The 24,570-nt window shown below is 42.0% G+C and overlaps 2 protein-coding genes across 2 annotated transcripts in view; one reads left to right on the top strand and one right to left on the bottom strand.

Moving 5' to 3' along the window:
• Bmx (BMX non-receptor tyrosine kinase) overlaps positions 1-9,775 on the bottom strand; it is a 54,525-nt gene extending 44,750 nt beyond the window's left edge. The window contains 4 exon segments of the mRNA XM_032889854.1: positions 1,207-1,326; positions 6,743-6,824; positions 8,689-8,793; positions 9,635-9,775. Coding sequence (XP_032745745.1) covers positions 1,207-1,326; positions 6,743-6,824; positions 8,689-8,793; positions 9,635-9,772 — 445 coding nt within the window. The 5' untranslated portion in view covers positions 9,773-9,775.
• An 8,293-nt stretch (positions 9,776-18,068) lies between these two features.
• Positions 18,069-24,570, top strand: part of Pir (pirin) — a 104,610-nt gene continuing 98,108 nt past the window's right edge. Inside the window, exon 1 of the mRNA XM_032890256.1 lies at positions 18,069-18,230. Coding sequence (XP_032746147.1) covers positions 18,069-18,230 — 162 coding nt within the window. The remainder of the gene's footprint in view (positions 18,231-24,570) is intronic.

Below are 24,570 nucleotides of genomic sequence, written 5' to 3' on the forward strand. Positions count from 1 at the left end.
CTGTACAGAATGACCAATCACTTTAAACAAATCTTGTAATGATAGCCATCATCATGTTAGCATATGTGATATTTAAATATTACATATTTAAGTTGTATTTTTCACTATATATTTTTAAAAAGGTTTGTTTCATGAGGTTTTTTGCTTTTTTATGTAAGAAGAAAGAATTGATCTCTCTCTCTCTCTCTCTCTCTCTCTCTGTGTGTGTGTGTGTGTGTGTGTGTGTGTGTGTGTGTGTGTGTGTGTGTGTGTTTGAGACAGGTTCTCAATGTGAGGGTTAGTCTTAAACTTGCTTTGTATCTCAGACTAGTCTCAAACTAAGATCTTCTTGTCTCAGCTCCTGAGTAGCAAGATTACAAATATATGTCCTCGTGCCTGCCTTTGATTAAAAATTTTCCTTTATTTTTATTTTATAGCTGGGTGTTTTGCTTGGTTGTATCTATGTACCATATGCATGCAGTCTCCAAGGAGGCTGGAAGAAGGCATTGGATCTGTTGTTGGGACTGGAATTATAATTTGTGAAGTGCTAGGTGAGTGCTGGGAACCAACACACACACACACACACACACACACACACACAGTCACTGTCTCCAGACACACCAGAAGAAGATCTCATCAGATCTCATCACAGATGGTTGTGAGCCACCATGTGGTTGCTGGGAATTGAACTCAGGACCTCTGGGAGAGCAGTCAGTGCTCTTAACCGCTGAGCCATCTCTCCAGCCTGTCATTTTCTTATCAAGTGTGATAACCTAGCAGTTTGATTTGTGGTGATACGCTCACATTTAATTTAAAGGAGTTTATTTTAAACTAGAAAATTATAAGAGGCATTAATGGGTCATTTCTCGACCCATGTTTTCAACGTTTTATTATAATGTTTTCATAAAGTTTATTTTGATTATATTCTTTTCTCTCCCCACCTCCCTACCCATCCAAGTTCATGTTCTTTTCCTCTCTGTTTGTTTATTATGGTTTCAATTTTAAAAACATTTCTCATGAAATGAAAAATGGGCATAGATTAATATTAAGGGAGTGTGATTCAACTGACACTAAAGTTAGACTTCATTTTTTAACTTAGCGTTCACAAAGCTGTATTGCTAGGATGTCAACCAATATGGCATATTTTGCTTTTGGAAAACTAATCTGGCATTGGATAGGCTTGACCTACTGGGTCCCCACCCCACCCCAAGGTCCCATCACACTTACATGCTTCCCAGAGAGTGCATCCTGGGGCTGCTTTGCAGCTCTGCTGGCAACACAGGAACTTCCCATCCACAAAGAAGCCACTGTGATACTTGATCAACAGGTGGGGGTTGCCCCGTATCTCTGAAGGGCAAGCAGGAAGAGTACAAGATGTAAGCAGACATTGGCCCAAGAGAAGCAATGCAGTAAGTAAATGCTTTAATTTCAGTACAATGACGATCTCATTTACCAGCAACTGAGGTAAGTCTACCAAAGCAGTTGTTTGTCACTAGGAAGTTAATAAACTCAAATAAACAGAAACCACAGCACAATTCACAGTCTAACCACAGCAGAATGTATAATTCTGACATGAACGAGTTAGTAAAAGTGCATAGACTGCCATTACAGTCTTATAAGTACATATGGAAAGGTCCTGAATGGGTATAACACCTGATGTTCTTTGGTTGGAGAAGTAGGCTGGGTGGCAGGACTAGGTCTTAGGAAAAACAGTTTCTGAGAACATGTACTTGCTATGGGTTCTCATTTGGAAAAGTTTCAAAGCTACAGCAAGTATCGTGTACTGTGGTACAACCATTCTGGAAATCAGTCTGGAGGTTCCTCAGAAAATTGGACATTGAACTACCTGAGGATCCAGCTATACCTCTCTTGGGCATATACCCAAAAGATGCCACAACATATAAAAAAGACACGTGCTCCAATATGTTCATCGCAGCCTTATTTATAATAGCAAGAAGCTGGAAAGAACCCAGATGCCCTTCAACAGAGGAATGGATACAGAAAATGTGGTACATCTACACAATGGAATATTACTCAGCTATCAAAAACAATGACTTTATGAAATTCGTAGGCAAATGGTTGGAACTGGAAAATATCATCCTGAGTGAGCTAACCCAATCACAGAAAGACATACATGCTATGCACTCATTGAAACGTGGCTATTAGCCCAAATGCTTGAATTACCCTAGATGCCTAGAACAAATTAAACTCAAGACGGATGATCAAAATGTGAATGCTTCACTCCTTCCTTAAAAGGGGAACAAGAATACCCTTGGCAGGAAATAGAGAGGCAAAGATTAAAACAGACACAGAAGGAACACCCATTCAGAGCCTGCCCCACATGTGGCCCATACATACACAGCCACCCAATTAATTAGACAAGATGGATGAAGCAAAAAAGTGCAGACCGACCCAGGAGCGGATGTAGATCGCTCCTGAGAGGCACAGCCAGAATACAGCAAACATAGGCGAATGCCAGCAGCAAACCACTGAACTGAGAAGCGGGACTATTTTCGTTGAAGGAATCTGAGAAAGAACTTTGGAAGAGCTTTAAGGGGGCCGAGACCCCATATGTACAACAATGCCAAACAACCCAGAGCTTCTAGGACTAAGCCACCTAAAGACTATACATGGACTGACCCTGGACTCTGACCTCATAGGTAGCAATGAATATCCTAGTAAGAGCACCAGTGGAAGGGGAAGCCCTGGGTCCTGCTAAGACTGAACCCCCAGTGAACTAGACTGTTGGGGGGAGGGCGGCAATGGGGGGAGGGGGGGGAGGGGAACACCCATAAAGAAGGGGAGGGGGAGGGATTAGGGGGATGTTTGCCCGGAAACCAGGGAAATGGAATAACACCGAAATGTATATAAGAAATACCAGTTAATAAAAAAAAAGAATCGTGTGCTGTATCCTTTTTCCAGCCTTTCCTTAGACCCCCCCAAGTTTTACTAAATATTTTGCTGCTTCTTTCTCTTTAAGACACACACACACACACACACACACAATTTTTAGTCTAAAATTTTATCATTATTACTCAATTAATAATTTAGGTCGAACAGCAGTTATATGGCTTGAATAATGTCACCCATGAATATTTTCCCACACAGTTTCTATTACCAGGGGTATTCTCTTATCTAACTATAAAGCAAATTGTCAATTTCAGGAAATTGAATATATATTTTACATTTGATTTTCTGCAATTATTCCAATAATGTTCTTTAAGTTACATCTTTTTCTGATCAAAATTCTGGTCCAGCTTTATGTATGAAATTTCGTATTTGAGTTGTCTTTGAACTAGAATAGCTTCTTGTCTTTTCTTTGTCTCCCATGACTTTGACGTCCCTATTCTAAGGGATGAATACTTTGAGGAGGAAAGAAGCTACATTTTTCTGAGACAAATTTTTATTTTTCATGTATAGAAGTCTAGCTTTGTCTCACCGTGGAGCCAAAGCTGACCTTGACTCTTGACTCTCTTGCCTCCAAGTCCCAAATGCTGGGACTCCAGGACTCCAGCAGCACACCTAGCTAGAGGCTACTTTTTAGGATATGTATATATCAGAGAAGAGGATCTCAGGGTGCAGCTGGGGGATAGGGCACCCGCCTAGCAAGCACCAAGTCCTGGGCTCCATCTCCAGTATTGGAAAAACGAACCATTAGAATAAGGCAATGTTTATCTAGACAAATTAAATTCTAATCTTGAAATGTCATACCCTATGTACAGAAAATTAATGAGTTTTGCAGTACAGCAGAGAAACTTCCAAGGGTTTAGTAGCTAATAGCTTAAGAAGCATCTTTAGTTGGGGAGGGCCGGCTCTATATGTGGCTCCAACTCTTTCCTCTTCGTTTTACGTTCATCTAGAAATCCTTAACTTTGAAACCAAGAAAGTCTTATTCCTCCTTTATTACCCCAACCTAAGGAATAATAATCAATATTGTGCTGGATCACTGACAGGGTATAAAATACTATACATAAGTCTTTGGTTTCAGTTGTTCAGTCGACAGTAGGTTTTAGTAGTGACATTTATTTAGTACACCTCAGTTCAGTTTAGTTGAAAATGCTGGCACCAAGGAAAAAGCTAATGAGCATTAAAGGTTAATTATGACAGAATGAATTAATCATAAAATGCTAATTTCTAATTTTAGTCCCAAATAACCATTGGAATAGCATGCTTTCTTGCTCTATAAGCTATCACTCTGTAATGTGTCAAGATTTCTAATGTTTCCAACAAAAATTATTTAGTTTTCTGGGTAAATAATTGTCCAATGATGTCCGAAAGTCCACATTGCAACAATTCCCACACTTGATGATATTTTAAGAACTGTATGTGACTTTATGTATTTTTTCTCACATGCATCATTTAGTCTGCGCAACGGCCCCGAGGACTGACTGTTATTGCTATCAGGACTCTTACAGAGTTAATAGACTGCTATGGTGAAAACTGGTGAAATTTCTTAAGAAAGAATATCTGACAGAGTCTTTGTCTTCCCATGGCAAGGTAGTTTGCTAACTTGATGACAATGTCACTCACCTTCTTTCTCCTCCAGATTGGAAAAAACAAGCATATACAGATACTGTTTCCCAATGTCTATAATACGAGAGATGGATATGTGTAGTGGGAGAATTCTGGACTTTTGGCTCTTCTTAAAAACACAAAACTATTGTAAGAATATGCTTTCATTTTAATCCCAGGTGTGGGATATGGGTTGCTGTCCACAGCAGCTGGCTATGATTTACCTCGTGTTCTAGCAGAGGTGTGGTTTGTCAGCCACAGATAGTTTCTGTGATTGTGTGATATTTGGAATTCTGGGAACTTTTTAGAAGTTTAATGAATGCGCTAGGGTCTCAAGAGGTGGGATTGGCGGTTGTTGGTCACTCAGTGGGGTTGGTTGTGGTTATGTTAGTAGTCGTGTTCAAAGAAGAAATAAGAAAAATGAAATTAGATTCAGGGGTCTCTATTTCTCTTTCTCCACTCTAGCCTCCCTTTTCTACTATCTAGTGATAGGGGGCTAAACTCAGAGGGAGGAAGTGTGGGAGAAAGAAGAGCCCCAACATAGCAAAGACCAGCTACAGATGTGAGCCACAGTACTAGGTAATGTAGCATGAACAAAAGTTTGCAGTGGTGGGGGAGGCTTCTATGACAGCTTAGAACCTTTCACTAACCCGTAAGAATGGTAAAACAGAAAGCTAGAAGGACCCTGTATCCCTGACATCCTCCAATGGCTACCGAATCCCAAGAGTGTCTGCCTTGCACTCTCTGTGGGAGAGAGGGTAAGCATGGGTTGTTCCAATGACTGTTCGATGTCTTTTGTCCACCAGTACAAAGCACTATTAACAAGCACACTCTTTCTGTTGTGCAAGCAGCAGCACTAGGAATAGTGACACTACGATTTTGTGAACACCAAGAGGTGTAATGTTGCTTGTCTCCTTGTTCTCCGTTTCTATCCATAAACCCACAGGTGTACTGCCCTGCCCCCTCCCCAAAGCCTGGACATGTATAGTTGCAGAAGAACTCACAAATGGAGACACAGGGCCTAAGCAAGAGGTGAATATAAGAAGTATCAACTGAGCCCTAGAAGAGTCCCTTAAAAGATGAATGGCTGAGAAGCAAAACCTTAGAGCTCCTTCTGGAAGCCGCGTTATAACCACAATGATCTATGTGTAAGAGGATATTGTGTTCCATTTTGAAGTCACTCATAAATGTAATTGCTGTAGGAGAAAAGAAGAAATATGTTCCATATATGCATATATATATATATATATGAGAGAGAGAGAGAGAGAGAGAGAGAGAGAGAGAGAGAGAGAGAGAGAGAGAGAGTATAGCTTTGCTTGGCTCTGATAGATACACTTCTAACTTCACTGAGATGATTACGGAAAATGAGGGATGATTTTCACCCTAATGTACCACTTCCCTATTCTACAAAATAGATTTCTAAGTCCTTTCACATACAGGGAAAACGGAGAGCTTTGTGTGGGAAAGGATGTATTTGCATTGTTGTGGAATGGCTGTGTGTAATGGGAGGTGCACTGAGATTTCGCCATCACCTAAAAGTAAATGTAAAAACAAACTCTCCCTCTGTCTAGGATGTTAAAACCTGAAGCTGCACCAGTAGAACCACTGATTTCAGTGACATATTATCCTTACATCCTTTTTTTAAACCAAAAAGATTGTAGAGGGAAACATCAAGGCACTAAATTAATAATAACAAATCTCTCCTTTATTACTACAACAGCTTAAAAATCATGAACAAAATATTTATTAAATTCTCAGTTTGGGGCAAAATATAGTGACTTAGGTTAAAATATAGTGATTTAAAAAGTTGGACCCAGGTAATTGAATTTTGAGATTCCTGTTATGAAGGCTTGTGGCATCTGGCTATTTTCTTTTAAACTTGTGTAAAAAAAAAATGAAGACCAATAATACCCTTGTCCATAGAGTTGTCAAGAAGATTATGCAACAAGATGCCATGTGTGCTCTATTAGAGTGGCTGGCAAGTGGTGAGTGCTCCGTACTTATTAATGCTAACTGTTTATTAACATCACCAATGTTATATGTGATATGGTTCCAACAGGACTAGAAGTTGGCTTGCCCATTGCCCTTGTCCCTCCCCCAACCCCCTCCCCCACCGCACCCAGGGAAAACACAGGGAAAACTGTGCTTAGTGTGGAAGCTACGGTGATCATGGAAAAGCAAGCATGGATAGAACCCGTCGCCCAAGCTTCGTAGGCAAACCACTGAGGGCTTCATTATAACATTTCGTTACCTTTTTGTAGCGCTTTCAACCACTGACATCGGCTCTCTTCATTCGACGCATAGACATAAAGAAGCCCATCTTTGTATACAATCTGCATGGGATTAAAAAAGAAGAGCGATGAATTTTGATACAAGTGTTTCATAGTTCGATCTGGTGTACCTGTAAATTTTTATGTTACCAGAAATAACCCTTTTCTCATAGAACATACATTAGCTTTGGAGTTATGTTTAATATGGTCAACTACGTATTTCTTTGAGGTGCTATGGTCTATCTTTCTAACCAGTAGGTGACTCCTGTCACAATTAGAAGTATTTTATGAGGTTCGAGAGATGGTTCAGTGGGTAAGGAAAGCACACTGCAGCACAAACCTGCAAAGCCTGTCCTACGGAAGTCACAGAGAGGAAGGTCCCTGGGGCTTCAGGATCAGTAGGAGAACCCATCTCAAGGGAATCAGCTGGAAGGTGACAACTGGGCACCTGCTGTGTTGTCTTGCCTCCACAGACAGGAAACCTGATGCCCTCCTCTTGTACCCATATGCTTATACACCTGCCCCAGTTTGAAAATTACACTCTCTTTGGATCAGGCTTCTTTTACAACTGAGAAATAACACATACCACTTATGAAAGATCTCTTAGTAGCTGGGCCTATCCTACATCAATAGTTTTCCTTTTATTTATATATGAGGGTGTGGTTTCTCTTTTCTAACAAATGAGTAAGTATATTCAGAGATAAGTTGTGATGGGGGAGTTGTTTTGTGACAAGATTTCTTGGTGTGGCTTTGGTTGTCTTGCAACTCCCTCTATAGACCAGACTGGTCTCACAGAGATCAGCCTATCTCTACTTCTCCAGTTAGTGCTGGGATTAAAGGCATGCACCACCATCACCCTGGCTAAACGGTGATATATGTTTATGGGTATAGGGCTGGAAAACATTCGTGGCTTTGAGTAGCCTCTGTGTCCCTGCTGTGTTTGAGGTTGCCTCCATGGACACCTCTTCCTCTGTTTTTCCCAACTGGGTGATAGCTTTGTTGTAGGCCTGGTTCTGCTGAAACAACTCACAAAGGCACTCTATCTAACATGTGACTATTTAAAATTCTTTAGGGGGCTACAGGGTCAGCGAGGTGGCTCAGAAGGAGGGGTGCTTTCCATCAAGCCTGATGACCTGATTTCGATCCCCTGAACCTACATGGTGGACAGAGAGTACTGACTCTACATTCATGCTGTGGCATGTGGAAGCATATCACACACACACACACACACACACACACACACACACACACACACACACACACACACACACAGTGTTTTTAAAAAAGATTCCTTTGGTATAAAAGTTGGTTAACATGGAACATAGAGCCCTTCACAGATTAGCACCACCTGCCTCCCTAGGCTGGTCCCTTTCATTCTCTTGTTTTAGCTTCCAGTGCCTTGGCACTTTCTGTTTGGTTTGTCCTGCTATCTCCTCCACCTTTGCTAGTTAAGGTCTGTTGGTCCTTTCCGACCCAAATGTGAGCTCCAACAGAACATTTTCCTGACATATTGGGGTGAGAAGCAAGGAATGTATTACATCAACCTCCATTTTAACATTCACTTACCCTGTATTATTACGGTCTATTTTGCCATCTCCTTGGGGACACAGGGCGAGTTGGGTTTTTAATCCTGCATAGTTTCCTACTTACTGTTACCCAAGAGAAGAGAGACACCCCACAATGTTCCATTAATGAGATGGGTAGACCTGAAGCAGGTCAGACCACGGTAGTTACACTGTCATCTTGCTCCCCTCCCTTTGAGAGAAGCAGATTGGGCAGGAGGGTTCTGATAAACTGCCAGCGCATACCTGGAGGTATTCCAAACATTATCCATGTCCCAAGGGGTCATTTTGCAATATAGTTATTTTCCTGGGCACAATGAGCTCACAATAGAAAATATTAAACAGACTGTTCCCACCCCGTTTACCTGAAATGGATACTGTCTCTCCACGGGTGTCTGCTCCTCAAGGTTGACTTTTTCCACGCATCGGATTTTCTTAATTTCTATCGATCCTTTTCTACTTCCTCGTTTCTGAATTCGAAAGCAAATCAGAAGCTATAGCAGGTCAGTGTGTCATGGTGAGCAGGGAATAGTGTACAGCCAAAGTTAACGTCCAGAGGGAGACTAAGGGATGTGGAAGCCAATGGAGACGCAATGTTTTGTTGCTCTATGTCTGTGGCAATCATATTCCTAAACTATGGACACACGCACATATGTGTCTCCAAAGGCAAGTATCTGAGTGACAGTTAATCTCATTTGCGAATTGTGTAATATTTATTGAAATGCCCTGCCGAGTAGTTAATAGAGAAATCAAGGTTTAATGCCAGGAAGTCTCTTTACTTCATTCCGGGCTTTGATGGTGTTTCAGTTTCCCCCCTATGCTCAAGTTCTTAACTACCCAGAGATGCTCTTATTTCTACTACTGTTTTAAGGCAGCATCGCTCACCCTCAACGCTTTTACTAACATTTGAGGATGGATACCTCTTTGGTGTGAAGTTCGACCTGTGAGGTGTAGGTTATTTTAGTAGTAGCCTGAGTCTCGGTCCACCTGATGCCCAGAGTGCTTACCCCGTTGGCCCCCCAGAATGAGTTGTGACAGCTGACATAGCTCTCTAACATGTCTAATGTCTTCCAGGAAACACAAAAACTATGGTTTTAAAGTCATGTTATGATTGGTCTTAATAAAATGAATAAGTAGTTTCAATTCTTTCTTTTAATCATACGTTGGTTAAGAGAGGCAGTGCAGTATGTTGATACAAGCCGGTTTTTTACTCTGAGTAAGGAATCCTGGTGTTCTTTCGTCATAATCAAGGACTTTGTGGGGAATTGGGAAGAATAATAAATAGCACAAAACAAGGAAGGAGAACCTTACCATTTTGTCATATTCATAGTAGGAAAGGCTTGTTTTCGTTAGAACAAAAAGCCGCTCCTTGTAATTAATAGGTGACATTTTCTTCTTTTGCTGTGACTTTTTGAGAAGCAGTTCTTCCAAAATGGATTTACTATCCATATTGTTGTCCTAAAGAAAAGAATTGAAATGGTTGCAGTGTCTAGCTAGGTCTAGGGAGAATAAAGATGCCAACTTCTAAATATAAGACTGAATTAGGATTATAGAGTAGACCACGAATCCTTCCTAGTTTTCTTCTGCCTTTGTTCTGAGTTTTGAAACTCTGCAGGTTTTCTACAGCATATCACTTCTTCCCTGACTCATGTCCCACTCTGTATCATACAGTTACCATGTTTGCACCATCTTCCCAAATAACTGATCAAAATGCTCTCCACTGTGGAAACACTCTACACACACTTATTGAATTGAATAGGACACAGTAAAATCTTTTAAACTGCACTCCAGGAAGCTCACCATCTACTAAGTCACTGGTAACTGAAATTTTCTTCCGTGCCTGGGGCCAGATATTTTGCCAGATTATCCAAATCACCCAAACCATTGGTATCATCTTACGGGCCAGTCACCACCCAGGATCAGAACTGGGTCTTCTGACATGAAGGATGCAGATGTGATTGACAGTATCAAGATTAATTAAATCTCAGGAAGATGGGTAAAAAAGATGACAAAAATTTCAAAAGAGATGGGAAGGAGCAGCAGACTGAGCACATTCACAAAAGAAATGCTTTTCAGTCCCAAACTATGGAAAACATTAAAACTGAAGGTATTTAGGGAGAAAAGGAAGCGCAGCGACTCTCTCTTTCCACCGAGACCCTCTGGTATCAGATCTAATAAAGAAAAGTAGTTGTGTTAAGTTGTGGGCCACAGAGATAGACTTCATATTCCTCTTAGCTTTTTTAGAGTGCACCATTATTAGCAATTAAGTGCCCACTAGTTCTGATCTATCTTTGATGGTCTCAAGATAATGAAGTTTACTTACCTTAGACTCTGTGGAGCTGAAGTCTACATATTAACTTTAACTCTCAAGCTGCAAGCAAAAAGTTCCTGCTCTGAGGCACAGCTCTCAGACTCTCCCTGACTATGGCAGGGCCATGCATTAAAAGAGAAAATATTTGCATCCTATTAACACTCTTGATGAGGAAGCACCAGCACAGACATTGTTCTCTTAGCATGGAAGCAGGCACAGATACGGAAGCAAACCCAGCCAGTCACTAGCCAGCCCTTCCTATTAACCCAGGAGTATGAGGAGCCTTCCACAGCAGGCAGTAGATAGAACGAGAGACGAAGAAACACGGGCTAGAGTTCAACACATCTGCACCAGTCACTCCTCCTGATATAGACCACAGAATCTAAAAGTGGGGATTAAGATTCCAGACACATATGTGGCAGAGGATGGCATTGTCCAGCACCAATGGGAGGAGAAGCCTTTGGACCTGTGAAGGCTTGTTTCCCCAGTGTAGGGAAATGCCAGGGTGTTAAGGTGGGAATGGGAACATCCTCACAGAAACAGGGGGAGGTGGAGGGAATAAGGGAGTGGGAGGAAAGGGGATAACATTTGAAATGTAAATACATAAAACATCCAAGAAAAATAAAATTATTTAAAAAAAAAAGACAAGTAAGCAGCTCTTTAAGATTATGTATATAGGTCAGGAGACCATGACGATTGAAACTATTCTCAAGAGCATTGCTTGATTTTGTGCAGATCTCAGACACTCCTACTCATTAAATAGAAGAAAATGTTGCATATTTTTGGCCCTGGATATTGTTTTATAGATTTTTTAAAGGGGGAGGCCTGTTCTTTTGTGAGCATAACACAGGGCGTGGTGATAAGACTGGGTAGTAGGCACACAGGGAGGGCACTTTTGTGTCATATTCATTCTCTACATTAAAAACCATCAAAAGCTCTTGCCAATTTTCTCAGACACGTGCAGCTACCACAGTATTTCTCAAGCCATCTATGAAGTTAGCAGATCTGTTCCAGGGTAAGAGGCAGTCTTTCCCAGCATTGCATGATGACTTGCATACTGGGGTCTTTGTCACGCTTCCATGCACTTCACATTAAAGATGGGTCTGCAGGAAATTATATAGAGAGGATTATGAAGAAGAATCGTGAAATCTTACATATACTGGGGGGAAGAGTACAAAGTAGAAAGGAAGGCTATGAGGCCTTCAATGACATTCTAAAATACATTTCTAAGAGTTTACAAGCCTTCTGCTCCAGACAAGCTATAACTTGTCAAACTTTAGCATCATGGTTCATTGAATCCTGCCCTTTGTGAATGCTTTCTTTTACTTAAACACGCATGATATGTGATTATTCTACAAAACTGAGAGCTAAGCAGGCCAAAGAAAAAGATGAGTACGTCCCTAGATTAGTTTTTTTTTTCTTTTCAGATATGTAGTCATGCAAGCTGAGAATCATTAAGGAATGTTCACCTTCTGTGATGTGTGATTCATATGTACCAAGCATTTGGAGGCATGTATGTGTCTCTGAAATTCAATTCACTGGAGCCAGGTCTTCAAGTACCCTAAGGTAGACTTTTACAGACTCAAAGAATCCTATCTTGACACTTTCGTTATCTTCTAACGAACTCTCATTGCTTCTGTCCAGTTTTGGCCCTCCCCTTCTCCATCTACCTGCTTCCTTTCCCTCTGGGGACTTCTCTAACTCCAGAGGCATCTGATGCCCTTGGTCTTGTGGGCACTGCACTCTTGTGCACTCACATAATTAAAAATAAAATAAATTGGCTGTCTGTGGTGGCTCAGACTTTTAATCTCAGTTTACTGGGAGCAGAGGCAGGTGAATCTTTGCATTCGAGGCCAGCTTGGTCTCCAAAGTGAGTTCCAGGACAGCCAGGACCACACCGAGAAACACTGTCTCAAAAAACCAAAACCAAACCCAACCAACGAACGAACCGAACAAACAAATAAAAACAACGCCCCCAGAATTGTTCTTAAAGAGTTTTATGATGACATTTTCACATATTTATCTGGTTTTTTTTGGTCCCCAACTACCCTCCCCTAAATGCTATTTCTTCTTGCTTTCCTGCACATATACTGCAGTACTCTTTCCCTGCTTCCTCTGGACCACCTCCTCTTCTTTCATAGTCTCCCTTCTATTCTCATGTCTTACATGTATGTATGTATATATATATATTTATACATGCATGTACAAAGAAAGTTAAATCTAGATTTTACGTGGAAGAAAAATGTGGTATTTGTCTTCTGAGTCTGTCTTATTTCATGGCATCAAATGGTCTCTGGTCTCATTCTGCACATGTCATGATTTCTGTCTTCTTTACAGCCAAAAAGAGGTCCAAACTGAAAGCACTTCTGTGGTCCCACTTGCTACAGGAAGTGATACTCTATAAGGGTTAATTTGTAAAACTGTGCCATCTCCTCTTTCTTATTATGATAGCAGCTAAAGGGGGCTCTGGCACTCGTGTTGATTCCTATGACTGTTCAATGACCTGCCAGGTCTGATCTGCCCACGATTAGCAGAAGGAAGTCCCAGCAGAAGGTAAGAGTTCATGAAGCCCCTTTCACAATACGCTGCCACATGAAACCCAGTTAGCATTAAACAAGAATCTATTTCCATACTGGAATGGGTGGGATGTGGCTGGACTCTCATAACACCACCCACAGAGAATAGAAACATCAATTTGCTTACCAAATCCTTGCTGCCTATTTCCATAAGCATATTAAACCGTGCACAGAGAGGCAAAACCAACCCCGGCAGAAATCAATACAGTGAAAGCAGCAACTACCGTGCTGCTAATAACATTCATAAAAGCCACCTGTTGCATTAGTGTGACTCATCATCACCATGGTTATTTAAGATTCGCAAGGAAATGATCTTGTGAGAATAAGTGCAAAGTGTCGGTTTTCCTTGAGATGCTTGATCTCCAGCCAGCAGGGTGTTTACACTGAGCAACTGAAAAAAAGTCACCTATCCATGACCCTGGTGACAACAACATACATCAGATGGCTTTCCTGACTAATATGCAAGGCTGTTGTGCAGCCGCAGTTTGAAGCACCTCGGTAGTTTGAAGTAACTGAGGCAGCTGGACGAGGCAGTCCCCTTTCTTATTCTGCTTTGCTGGCTTGATTCATAAAATGTGATCTGTCACAGACTTCTCGCATGAAGCTGCTTAAATGAAAAACCTGGAACACTATGGGCACCAAAGGATGACTTCAAAATGAACTGTGTGGGAGGTGAGAACTTAACAGAGCCCATTCATTTTACTATAAACAGGCTGAAAAAGAAAAAAAAATATTTTTTTACAAAGTGTGTGTGTGTGTGTGTGTGTGTGTGTGTGTGTGCGCGCGCGCGCACATGTATACATATGCACATGTGAGTATAGGTGCCATTGTAAGATCCCCCTGCAGCTGGAGTTACAGGCAATTATGACTATCCAATGTGGATGCTGGAAACCCAGCTCAGGTTCTCTGCAAGATAAGTACAGGATGTAGTCTCAACTGCTGAACCATCTTTCCAGCCCCCAAAGGGAAAAAGAAGTAAGTCATGAAAGTTACGATAGGATGGAGGACATTGATAACGAGCCTTCAAGTACACACTACGCACACGCATGCACACACACGTGCACATGCACATACACATACACACACAAATTAGTACTAATGATCCTTGCCAACACTTACGGAGGGCTCACTGTATAGCGTGCACTATTTAAGACATTGGGGCAATGTTTATTTGTTGGTTGTAGTCACCCAGGGTGATGGGATATGACACATGCCCATGCACACCTTAGGGGTGGGCGATTATAAATCCTATTAGGCATGTCCTGACACAACCATCCTGTGCCAGGGTAGTTTGTGAAATGGCTCTACTGTAACAATCACATCGTGGATTATATTGTAACTGCTGTCCTTACTTATAGGTGATGAAACTACAATAGCAAAACAAATGACGCAGTTGTAATTTACATTATATTGGTAAATTGGCAGGTGCTGTTTAAGCTTATTAAACATGGATTCTGAGAGGCAGTTGATCTCCTCTGTCTCATATTCAAGCATACTTTTGCCAAGTGTCCTCTAAACTCCCTGCCCTGAATCAGGTAACTGCAAGCAATGAAAAGTATTTAAAATTTTAGCCTGGCTGGACAGCAGTGGTGCACACCTTTAATCCCAGCACTCAGGAGGCAGAGGAAGGTAGATCTCTGTGAGTTTGAGGCCAGTCTAGTCTACAGAGTATATTCCAGGACATCCAGGGCTACACAGAGGAACTATGTCTTAAAAAACATAAACAAAACAACACAACAAAGAAAAAACCCAACACTCATTTGAAACTGAAATACAGCCATTGTAGATCATTCTTGGAACTGTATAGAATATGAAGTCACACTGCTAATGTGTTGCAGTTGGCATTTGAATCCCGCTCACTTAGTTCTAAAGTCCACATTCTTGACCAGGATACCAGTGACAGAAAACAACATGGCCACTGTGTGACCTAAACCTGAAAAGACTAACCTAAACACAAGAAAGCAGCCATAGGACGTGAACACATACCGTAACTTTTTACTGATGATATACTGAACCCTAACATCCTAAGCAATTTTGCCAAAACTACAAAGCAGTGATCAAATAGTCCAGGGAGGTAGATTCGGCTGTCTGCTCTTAGATATGTTCATACTATGGCACTGGACATACTCAGAAATAACTGGGCTGATGGCGCATGCCTTTAATCCCAGTACTCAGGAAGCAGGGGCAGGAGGGTCTTTACGAATTCAAGACCAGCCTGGTCTAAATACTGATGTCCAGTCCAGCCAAGACTGCACAGTAAGATCCTGTCTCAAAGAGAGGGAGAAACAGACAGACAGACAGACAGACACACACACACACACAGGGGGGGTGGGAGGAGGGAGGGAGGGAGAGAGGGAAGGAAGGAGAGAGGGAGAGAGGGAGGGAGAGAGGGAGAGAGAGAGAGAGAGACGCAGAGAGACTCACATGTGAGAGTGATCTGTATGTACAAGCAAAGCTACTTCTATCTTAAAAAGGCACACTGTTGAGGGAACTAGACATAAATATGGGTGTACTGTGACCTGTGCAAGGAACCTTTGCAAGGGAATTCTCAGAAAGATGTGACTTGGAAATAAACATTCAACAGGATGCCTCAAAACAGTGTCAGATAGTAAAACTCCAGGCTAGGGTCCAGCATGAACGTATAGAATGCTTGTCGATCATGTACAAGGCCCCATGTTTTATCCCTGGCTCTAGAAACACAGACACTATAGATGAATTAGAATGCACATTTTGAATAGTGCTAAAAATATGCAGCCTTAAAAGTGGGCATAAATGGCAGCGAGTGAAAGAAGTGGGAACGAGAGACAGGAGAAAGATGAGATGTCCAGTCAGTAGCTCTGGCACAGAAACCTCTTCCCTGGATAGTTCAAGATGAGGTTTTTAAGGCTTTGTTCCTTAGAAGAAAGAGCTGAAGCAGCACTTTCTTATCCTTTTCTTGTTTTATTGTCTTCTTTTCCGTGTCATTTAGCTATAGATTTTGATTGGTTGGTGCTAACACAGTAAAGTGATGAGCGTATCGGATGGGCGGAAGACAAGTCAGGAGAAGGCAGGTGTTCCAAATGAAGATTGGGCAAGGGTCTGAAAAAGAAACTGGAGATTCCTGTGATAACTTAGTCAAATATTTGCCCAAAGTTGACCCTGTTTATTCTTCTGCTAAACCACTAAACATAACACAACGGTAAGCTTAAGCAAGAACAAGAAGTACAATTCCGAGCGGGCAAACTGGCTAAACAAAGCTTCTGCTGCTGGCCCTCAGCTCTGTAGAAACTAACAAGTCCCTATTTCACAGGGTACTGTGCAGTTCAGAGAGGTACAGTTGATCTTGGCACAAGATAGACAGAAAGACTAATGTCAACACTCACATCCTTAGCATTTTGGAAGACCAAACGTTGACTGCTCTGAGATAAGCTTATGAAAACAAGGCGTACTTTATTCTCACCAAGAGAAAATTCCAGTGCTACTTCTGTTGGAGATCAAATTGGCTTTGCACATAAGAGTCATCTTCTGTACCTTCCAGAGGGTTTCTAAGCCACCTTTTCTTATTTTGAGCAACCTCATCCTTTTTGGCTTCCCACCCAGGGCCACTCCCTCTGGGCATCTTCATGAGAAGAGTAAAAAGTGGCAAATCTATCAGCTAGCACTGTTGTAGCATCTGTCAGTCCTTAGAAGTGGGCTGGCCTAGGCAAGAGCATCACACATGGATGGGTTCAAATCTTTCTCTGTCTCTCTGCAACCTGACATATTACCTAACCCTGCCAAACCTCAACTTCCCCATTTGTAAACAGAGTAAAAACAATAACTGCTTTGAAGGGTTTTGAGAAGTAAGGAGGAAAATGGCACTGCCCTGCCCAGCACCTTAGAAGATGAGGCTTCTCCATGCCACTCTATAGTTACATTGAAAAATAGACCACAGCAAAGTCAGAAGACTGAAGACGATGATGTGTTCCTCAAAGATAATTTATCCTTTCTTATGCCCCACCCAAGCTCTTTACATATTAAACTCAGTGGGTAAAAACAAAGAGGCACAGTAGCAAGGAGACTTGTTTAGAAGAAGAACAGATTCCAAGGGAGTGAGAGGAAACAGGAGCTGAACTAAATAAATACTTGATCAAAATATTTTTGCATCCATGTATACACTTATCAAAGAGTAAATTAAAAATGTAAAGAGCACAGCTGACTCTGGTGACTCGTGAGAATGCTAGAGTTTTGGGAGCACTGTCAGAAACCAGGATTTATTTGCCGTGTTTTTTAAAAGTCCAGCAAAATCATTGTAGCTAGCAAGAACTCTTTAATTCTATGGCCGTGGGAACCAAACGTACCATTTGTCTCCCACATCTCTCCCTCATGAACATTCTTGATTTCTGGTCTATGGAGAGTTCAGGAACAGAAAAGTAAACATTTGTAGCTGAAAAGGCATGATGAAAAGATAAAAAGAGGAAGGTACATCTAAAAGCTGTTGGTTTTGTTTGTTTTGTTTTTTGTTTGTTCGGGTTTTTTTTTTGTTGTTGTTCCTTTGTTTTGCAAGCAGTTATAGAGACAACGTGAAATGTGGCTGCCAGGGCAATACCTTGTGGAGAAAATCAGCAGAGCAAAGAACCCAAAGCTACATCCAGCTGGCTGTGCTAGGCACTCAATCAGGCAGACCCTGAGTCAGAGTTTGAGCAAGGTGAAGAATTCACAGTGAAATGGTAGCAATTTAAGCCTCTGGTCCCCAAATTACAAGCTCCCTTTCAAGTCCCAGGGGCAGCCCAAAACCTCTGTATTGATAATTCCGTGTCTTTGGTTTCTGAGATGGGCTTTCCAAAATTTAAAAACTCCAAGCCCCATAACATCTGGGTTTTAATTTATTCTGTAAGCTATGACGCGGCGCAGCCGCAGGCCACTTAAACGCACCATTTGGGCTTCTTCTGTCTCCCTGGGGTTCACCACGGTGAAGCGAAGCTGCTCCTGCAAGAACTCAACTTCGGGCTGTCCACTCTCCAGCAGCAGTGAATTGTGTCACATTTTTTCTGGCTGTTGGGTCAGAAATGGCTGTACAACTGAGTGCCCCCAAAGCATTTATTGTCCTGCAGGGCCTTACACAATCCCACAGGAAACCACGCTCAACACTTAGCCAACACTTGTTGATGTGATTGAATGCAACGAACACAGAGACAAAAGCACATTTCAGAAAGGTTTTCATTCTGATAACTGCAGCTCCTGCTTTTCCCAGGCGGCACTTGGGGACATGTGATAACCCTGCCTTTGTTTCTAGAGCTTTGTGCTGGAAAGGACAAGAAAATATCTCGGTGAAAGCCGACTTCTGACGCTGACTTCTCGCACAGAGGTCAGAGTCAGGAAATCATTAGGTAATGCCAAAGGGCCCAGAGAATAAGCAATGAAAACTTCAACCCAGCACTTGGACAAAGGAGGCCTGAGAATAAAAAACTACAACCCCGAAGGTGCACATATCCACGTTTGCAATAGTCGGTAAACAGGGGGCCCGACATAATGTCTTCCTCTAAAAATGGTTAAAAACCGGAATCAGCCAGCCAGCCAGCCAAGTACACTTTCTTCTTCTGAGATCAAACCTAGCTGAAGAAACGAGCTGTCGTCCCTGGTGGGACCTGGATCTACAAATACCTTTGCCTCTGCCGTACTCAAGCCTGCGATCAGAATACTGACAGAATTCAAAGAACATCAGACATTCTACCATCTGCGACATACCTTAGCCTACAGGACATGAGTTAATTTACGTCAAAGAAATAAGTCTAAAAATGGGAACAAGACTGCTTTTGCTAATGCTTGCTGTACCAATATCACTAAGAAAAAGTGACTGCCAGTTTTTATTTGTAATGACCACATGTTAGTATTTGGCCTCATCAACTATTTTCTCTGGTGCATGCTGGCTGGTCATGTACAATAAATTCAATGGCATTAAAAATATATCACTTATTGTTATTACTTATTATTTTATGTGTATGGCTTTTTTCCCTAAGCGCTTGTCTGGCAGTACATGCATACAGTGCCCTCAGAGACCAGGAAAGGGTGTCAGATACCTCAGCACTGGGGTTACAGACAGTTGTGAGTCACCATGTGGGTGCTGAGAATTAAACTTGGGGGTCCTTCAAAAGAGTAGCCCTTAACCTCTGAGACATCTCTCCAGCACCTCTGATGCCGTATTTTAGACTCAGCTGTAGGGTACAAGAAAATCATCCTTTTAGTATGCATTAACATACTATATTAGTTTATCAATTGGTAGGCATGTAAATGTGTCCTAAGCATGTATGATATGATCATAGGATGATAACTTCTATAGGCACAAGACTAAAGGATTAGTACTGCTGCTACTCTTTGAGTTGTTCAAATCACATTGAAAGCCTGCCGTGTGCTGATCATTCTGGCAGTAGCTGTACATACAGCAGGAAACAGAGCTGAGGCCTGACAACCCGGGAAGAGTGATTTCATTCTGTCCCTCTTTCCATAGGGCGATTCACATTTACTTCGTGGCTTATATATGGTAACATGGTGGATAGATTTTACAATAAGAATAACTTTGAGGAGGGGAAGGAAGGGGTGGTATCACCATGGAAACACCTGGGTCCAATCTGCTGTGATTTCCACACCCCATTGGTGTGCCATTCAAAGGCAGCAAGGAGGAGTGGTTTCCTCTAAGTCAAAATGCCACAGGTTTGTTTCCTTCTAGTGATTCTCTTCCCCTGCTATTTCTCCTGAAACTTTCTTTGGCTCTGGATTTTCCATGGTTTCAGTTAACTCCTAACTTTTGATTCAGTTACATGATTTAATTGACTCAAATTATTGTCTTTATTATGTCCTTTGGCAGGCTAGACCTTTTGGGACTTTCTGGACAGCTTGTTTGTGCAAGCCTTTATCAAGCAACAGCCAAAGGGGCGCACCATGGGATCTGACTTTGTGGTGTGAAAAGGCTTGTTCCCTTACACTTATAGTCTTGAACCCACCACAACTATATAAAAGAAAGGGAGAGGGAAGGGGAAGAGGGAGAAGATAGAGAAGAAAAAGGAAGGGGGAGGGAGGATAGGAAGGGAGAGAGAGAGAGAGAGAGAGAGAGAGAGAGAGAGAGAGAGAGAGAGAGTAATGGCTGGCCTCTATTACTTTCAGCACTAGGGGGCAGAGAGGTTGCTTGGTCAAAATAACAGTTCAAATCCAGCCAGGGCTACATAGTGAGATCCTGCCTCAAAGGTTTTTGTTTGACGTATGTTTTATTTTTAAACTTTTGATCATTTTATACAAGCATGTAGTGTATTTAATCATACCCCCACCACTTCCTTCTCCTACTCTTTCTGACTCCTTTTTCCCCCAACTGCCCCCCTTTACTTTTGTTTATATGTAGGGGTCACGGCTGCTGGGAGCTCATGACCACAACAGGCATACATATCACATCCAGAAGACAGGGTTTCATAGTCCTCATCTCCATCCTCTGGCTCTCAGGATCTTTCTGGCTCCTTCTGGGCTGTTCTCTGACTCTTGTAAGGAGTAATGTAGAGCATCATTGTCCCGTGATAGGGTTGAGCACTGCAAACATATTTATTCTCGGCACTGTGAGCAGTTCTGATGAATCTCTACAGCAACTGTCTCCCACTGCAAGAAGACATTTCTCTGACCTGGACTAAGAGAAATACCAATTTATGGCTATCAACAAATATTTAGATGACAATTTAGCTTCATGCCAGTTTATCAAAACAATAGACGCTCCAGTAGGACCTGTGACCTCCCTGGCCTTAGGAGGAGTTGATAGGTCCAAGCAGTTATTCCTTGCTATAGAGTTGGGCCTCAAAGACAAACAAAAGTAGTTGGGGATCCCACAAAGACTCTTGCCAGTATTGTGCCAGTGGCGTATGTTGCCTAGAAGGTTTGCCTTATAAGACATGGACCCACATCCTGCTAAGACCACTGATAGTGTTTTCCTGCAGCAGCCTGTACATCACCTTCCACTACTATGAATGCTAACCACATAGGAGGAAGAATCCAGCTCTAACTTATTATTTTAAATATGATTATTTTAGCCAAGTTCCTCTGGATTCTAGAGATTCAGATTCCATGGCCAATGTGTCTATCTCTGTTTGGGATATCTAATGACTATGTCAAATTTAACATGTTGAAAGCAGACTTCCTGGTTAATCCTTTCAACTACCCCATCCTGTAGTCTCCCCCTCCTCAGTTAATGATAGCTCCCCTGAGTCAGACCAACCAAGAGGGACTCCTTGTTTTCCTTACAAACTCAGGGTCTAATCTTTCATGAACCATGGCTGACACTACATCCTAAATGTGTCCAAAGTTGATCACTTTTCAGTATCTCTGCTGCTACTTCTTGGTCTAAATTGGGGTGATCTCTCACAAGTTCAGCCTTAGCTTGGCTACATTGAGAATTTCAGGCCAGCCTAGGCTAGAAGAGTGTTGCAAAACTCCACCACTGATACAGGCGCAGCTCGTGGTAGAATGCTTGGCCTAGTATGCACAAGAGCCTAGGTTGTATTCAGGAAAGCACTGAATGGATTAATGAACAAAATGTAAGTCAAATCTCATCATTCTCTATTCGGAATCCCTCACTGCTTGCCAATCTTCTGGTTCCCTGGGATTCTCTCTTACATCATCTCGGTACCTTGTTGTACTTTACCAACTGGTCTCTTTGCTATTCATTGAGAACCGTCTGCCCCATGGCCTTTGCATTGACTGTATCCTCTAATGAGTAACTGTTCCAGAAATCTGCATAAAGCCCGAGCTTGACCCATTCTGTTACAAGACTGTGATCCCTATACTCCAGAGATTCAGAATTCAAAGCCATCCTTGGCTGCATAGTGATTTTAAGGTCCTAAAACTGTTAGAGATCATTATTGACCCAAGACCCCAAAGACCAAATTCTCAGCACAAGGAAGATTAATTTGCCTAGAGGGACACAGGGCTGTGAATAAGAGACAAAGACCAGAATAGAAGGGGGAAGGGAACAAGGGAAAAGGGGAAGGGGCATTTGTCTCAGAGGACAAAGGACTGCCTCTGAATAGAAAGGAAACAGACGTGACCCGTAATAAAATGGCAGTTTATAAATGTACAAAGGGAAACCCTGTGTTAGGATGAGGTAATTAATTTTAATTGGGCATGTTAATTAGGTGAGCCAAAGGGGTCTTCTGATTGCCGGACTTCAGTACTTAGCTGGACCTTGGCAGTCAGCTTGAGGAGGAGGAAGTGGCCAAATAAGGAATGAGACCTTGGTGGCTGGCTTTAGGAATGTACTTTTAATTACTTTTTTCTTTTAGCAAGACACAGGGTAACAGGAGAAGGGCAAGGCCTGTCAGAGCCTTACACACACACACACACACACACACACACACACACACACACACACACACACACACACACACACACACACACGGGTGGGGTGGATACAGACAAATATGTGTTGACAATATGGGTGTCTTTAAAGATTATAGTAGTGGAATTTGGAGTCATTCAAGAAGGGCTTTGCTCTTTGCGATGTCAGCATAAAGGTTTCTTTTGTGTTGCTCAGGATTCCCAAGGTAATTGATGATCGCAAAGCCAGATGCCTGCTTCACATCTCATTGCAAGTGACAACTTGAAGAAAGCTTTGAGTTCAGATATACAGGGTACATTTCTCACCCCGAAGATGGATGCTTTCACAGTGGAGCACTGAGTGGCCTCTACTCCATTTGTAAAAATCCTTCCCTTTCCCACCACTGCATTTCCATTTTAACCTTCTAGCTTCTCAGAAGTGTTCTCTGTTTCTCTGTCTCTGTGTCTCTCTCTCTCCCTCTCCTTCCTTCTTCTGAAAGGCCTACAACAGAATTTCTCTAGGCATATAACTACACATGCCCCTGCTCTTGTCTTTTACTTTGAGACCTGTCATCACTTTCTCTGGATCCAGAGGTGGAGCACATTTGAAATTCCAGAGGAAAAAAAGTGTTCGTTGAAATATCACCAAGAACATTGCCATTCTCTCTGAAGTTCTTATACCATTAAATGCTATTTGTAACAGAGGAGCCTTTTCACTGGTACATCTGCACTTTGGAGGCATGTGCTATGGCCAGTAGGAGAATGTAACCATTATCCTCTGGATCCTAGTGTAATAATGGTTTGGTTTGATTAATGGCTGATTTTCTTGGAGATTAATTAAATGGACATAGGTACGTTCTGCAAAGTTTGTCACTAGTCTGAAATATTTGGAAAATCCACCTCTTTGCTCATATGACATGAAAACTTTTCTTCAGGTTCCTATTTTGTAAAATAAACTTCACTGAAATGGTGTAGCTTAAAGACACTGGATGTTGCTTAGAATTTTGTGGATCAGGAAGTTGGAAGGAACAGTGTTGGATGTTCAGATTGTATCCATGTGGCTTTGGCTAGTACAGCCATGGCTGGAAGATAAGTTTCAAGGTGGTTTGTGTTTTGTGCTTCATTTCTTCTCATGGTATGTCTCCCTCCCAGGTCTCTTCTTTATAGAAGAACATGGGTTTCTTGCAAAATGGTGGTGACATCGCTCCTAAAGAGCAGCTGATTTCCATGAAGCAAGATGTGGCACCTGCCAGGTCATTCCAGAGCTTCCTCAGAAATAGCACAGTGACTTGGTCATAGACCCAAGAGTAAGAGGAGTAAATGGTATGTGTAGTGCAGTGTAGGAGTCATATTTCAGAACGAAGTTGTGAGGTAGAAGCTACTGTTAAGCCCATTGTAGGAAAATGGGATCTTCCAAAAGTTGATAAAACACTGACCTTAGGAAAAAAAATATATCGGTGATTTTTAGGTCAAAAGTCTCTTCTAGACTTGAGGAAACTATTGACATAGCTTGTCCAGAGAGCATGACATAGAAATTAAGAGTCAAAAGGTGAAGTGAAAGTGAAGTAAAGAAAATTCTAGACAGGCACAGCAAACTAACAAGAGATAGGTGCATATGTGTTCTCATCCCTCTTCACCACCACACAAGTGGGTTAGGCAGTGAGGATAGTTCAAAGACATCGAAGAACTTTCTAATAATGCCAGTGAGATTTCACTGAGGGTTCCAGGCATTTGCGTGATATTTGCCTGCCACTTGGAAAATGTTTTGGCCAGTGCTGAATCTGAAGGCAGGGGGAGTGGGTGGTGATTGGGAAAGGTGGATAGATGCCTTCGGAATGGAGAGGTTTGGATGCACTGAGAAACATTAGAACTCAGAATCCATAGGCTTTAAGTCTAAAGAGTGTGAGGGCGAAGCTTGCACCCCAAGCCTAGGTGCCTGAATAAATGTTGGACTGGTTGAGGGAATACAAGATAATTTATTTAGATGATCCGCAATGTGCCAGACAGGGTGTTCATACTTCTGTTTTATGTGGAAACCCTTTCAGAAATAATTA

This window comes from Rattus rattus, chromosome X (assembly GCF_011064425.1).
Source record: "Rattus rattus isolate New Zealand chromosome X, Rrattus_CSIRO_v1, whole genome shotgun sequence".
NCBI classification, from domain to species: domain Eukaryota; kingdom Metazoa; phylum Chordata; class Mammalia; order Rodentia; family Muridae; genus Rattus; species Rattus rattus.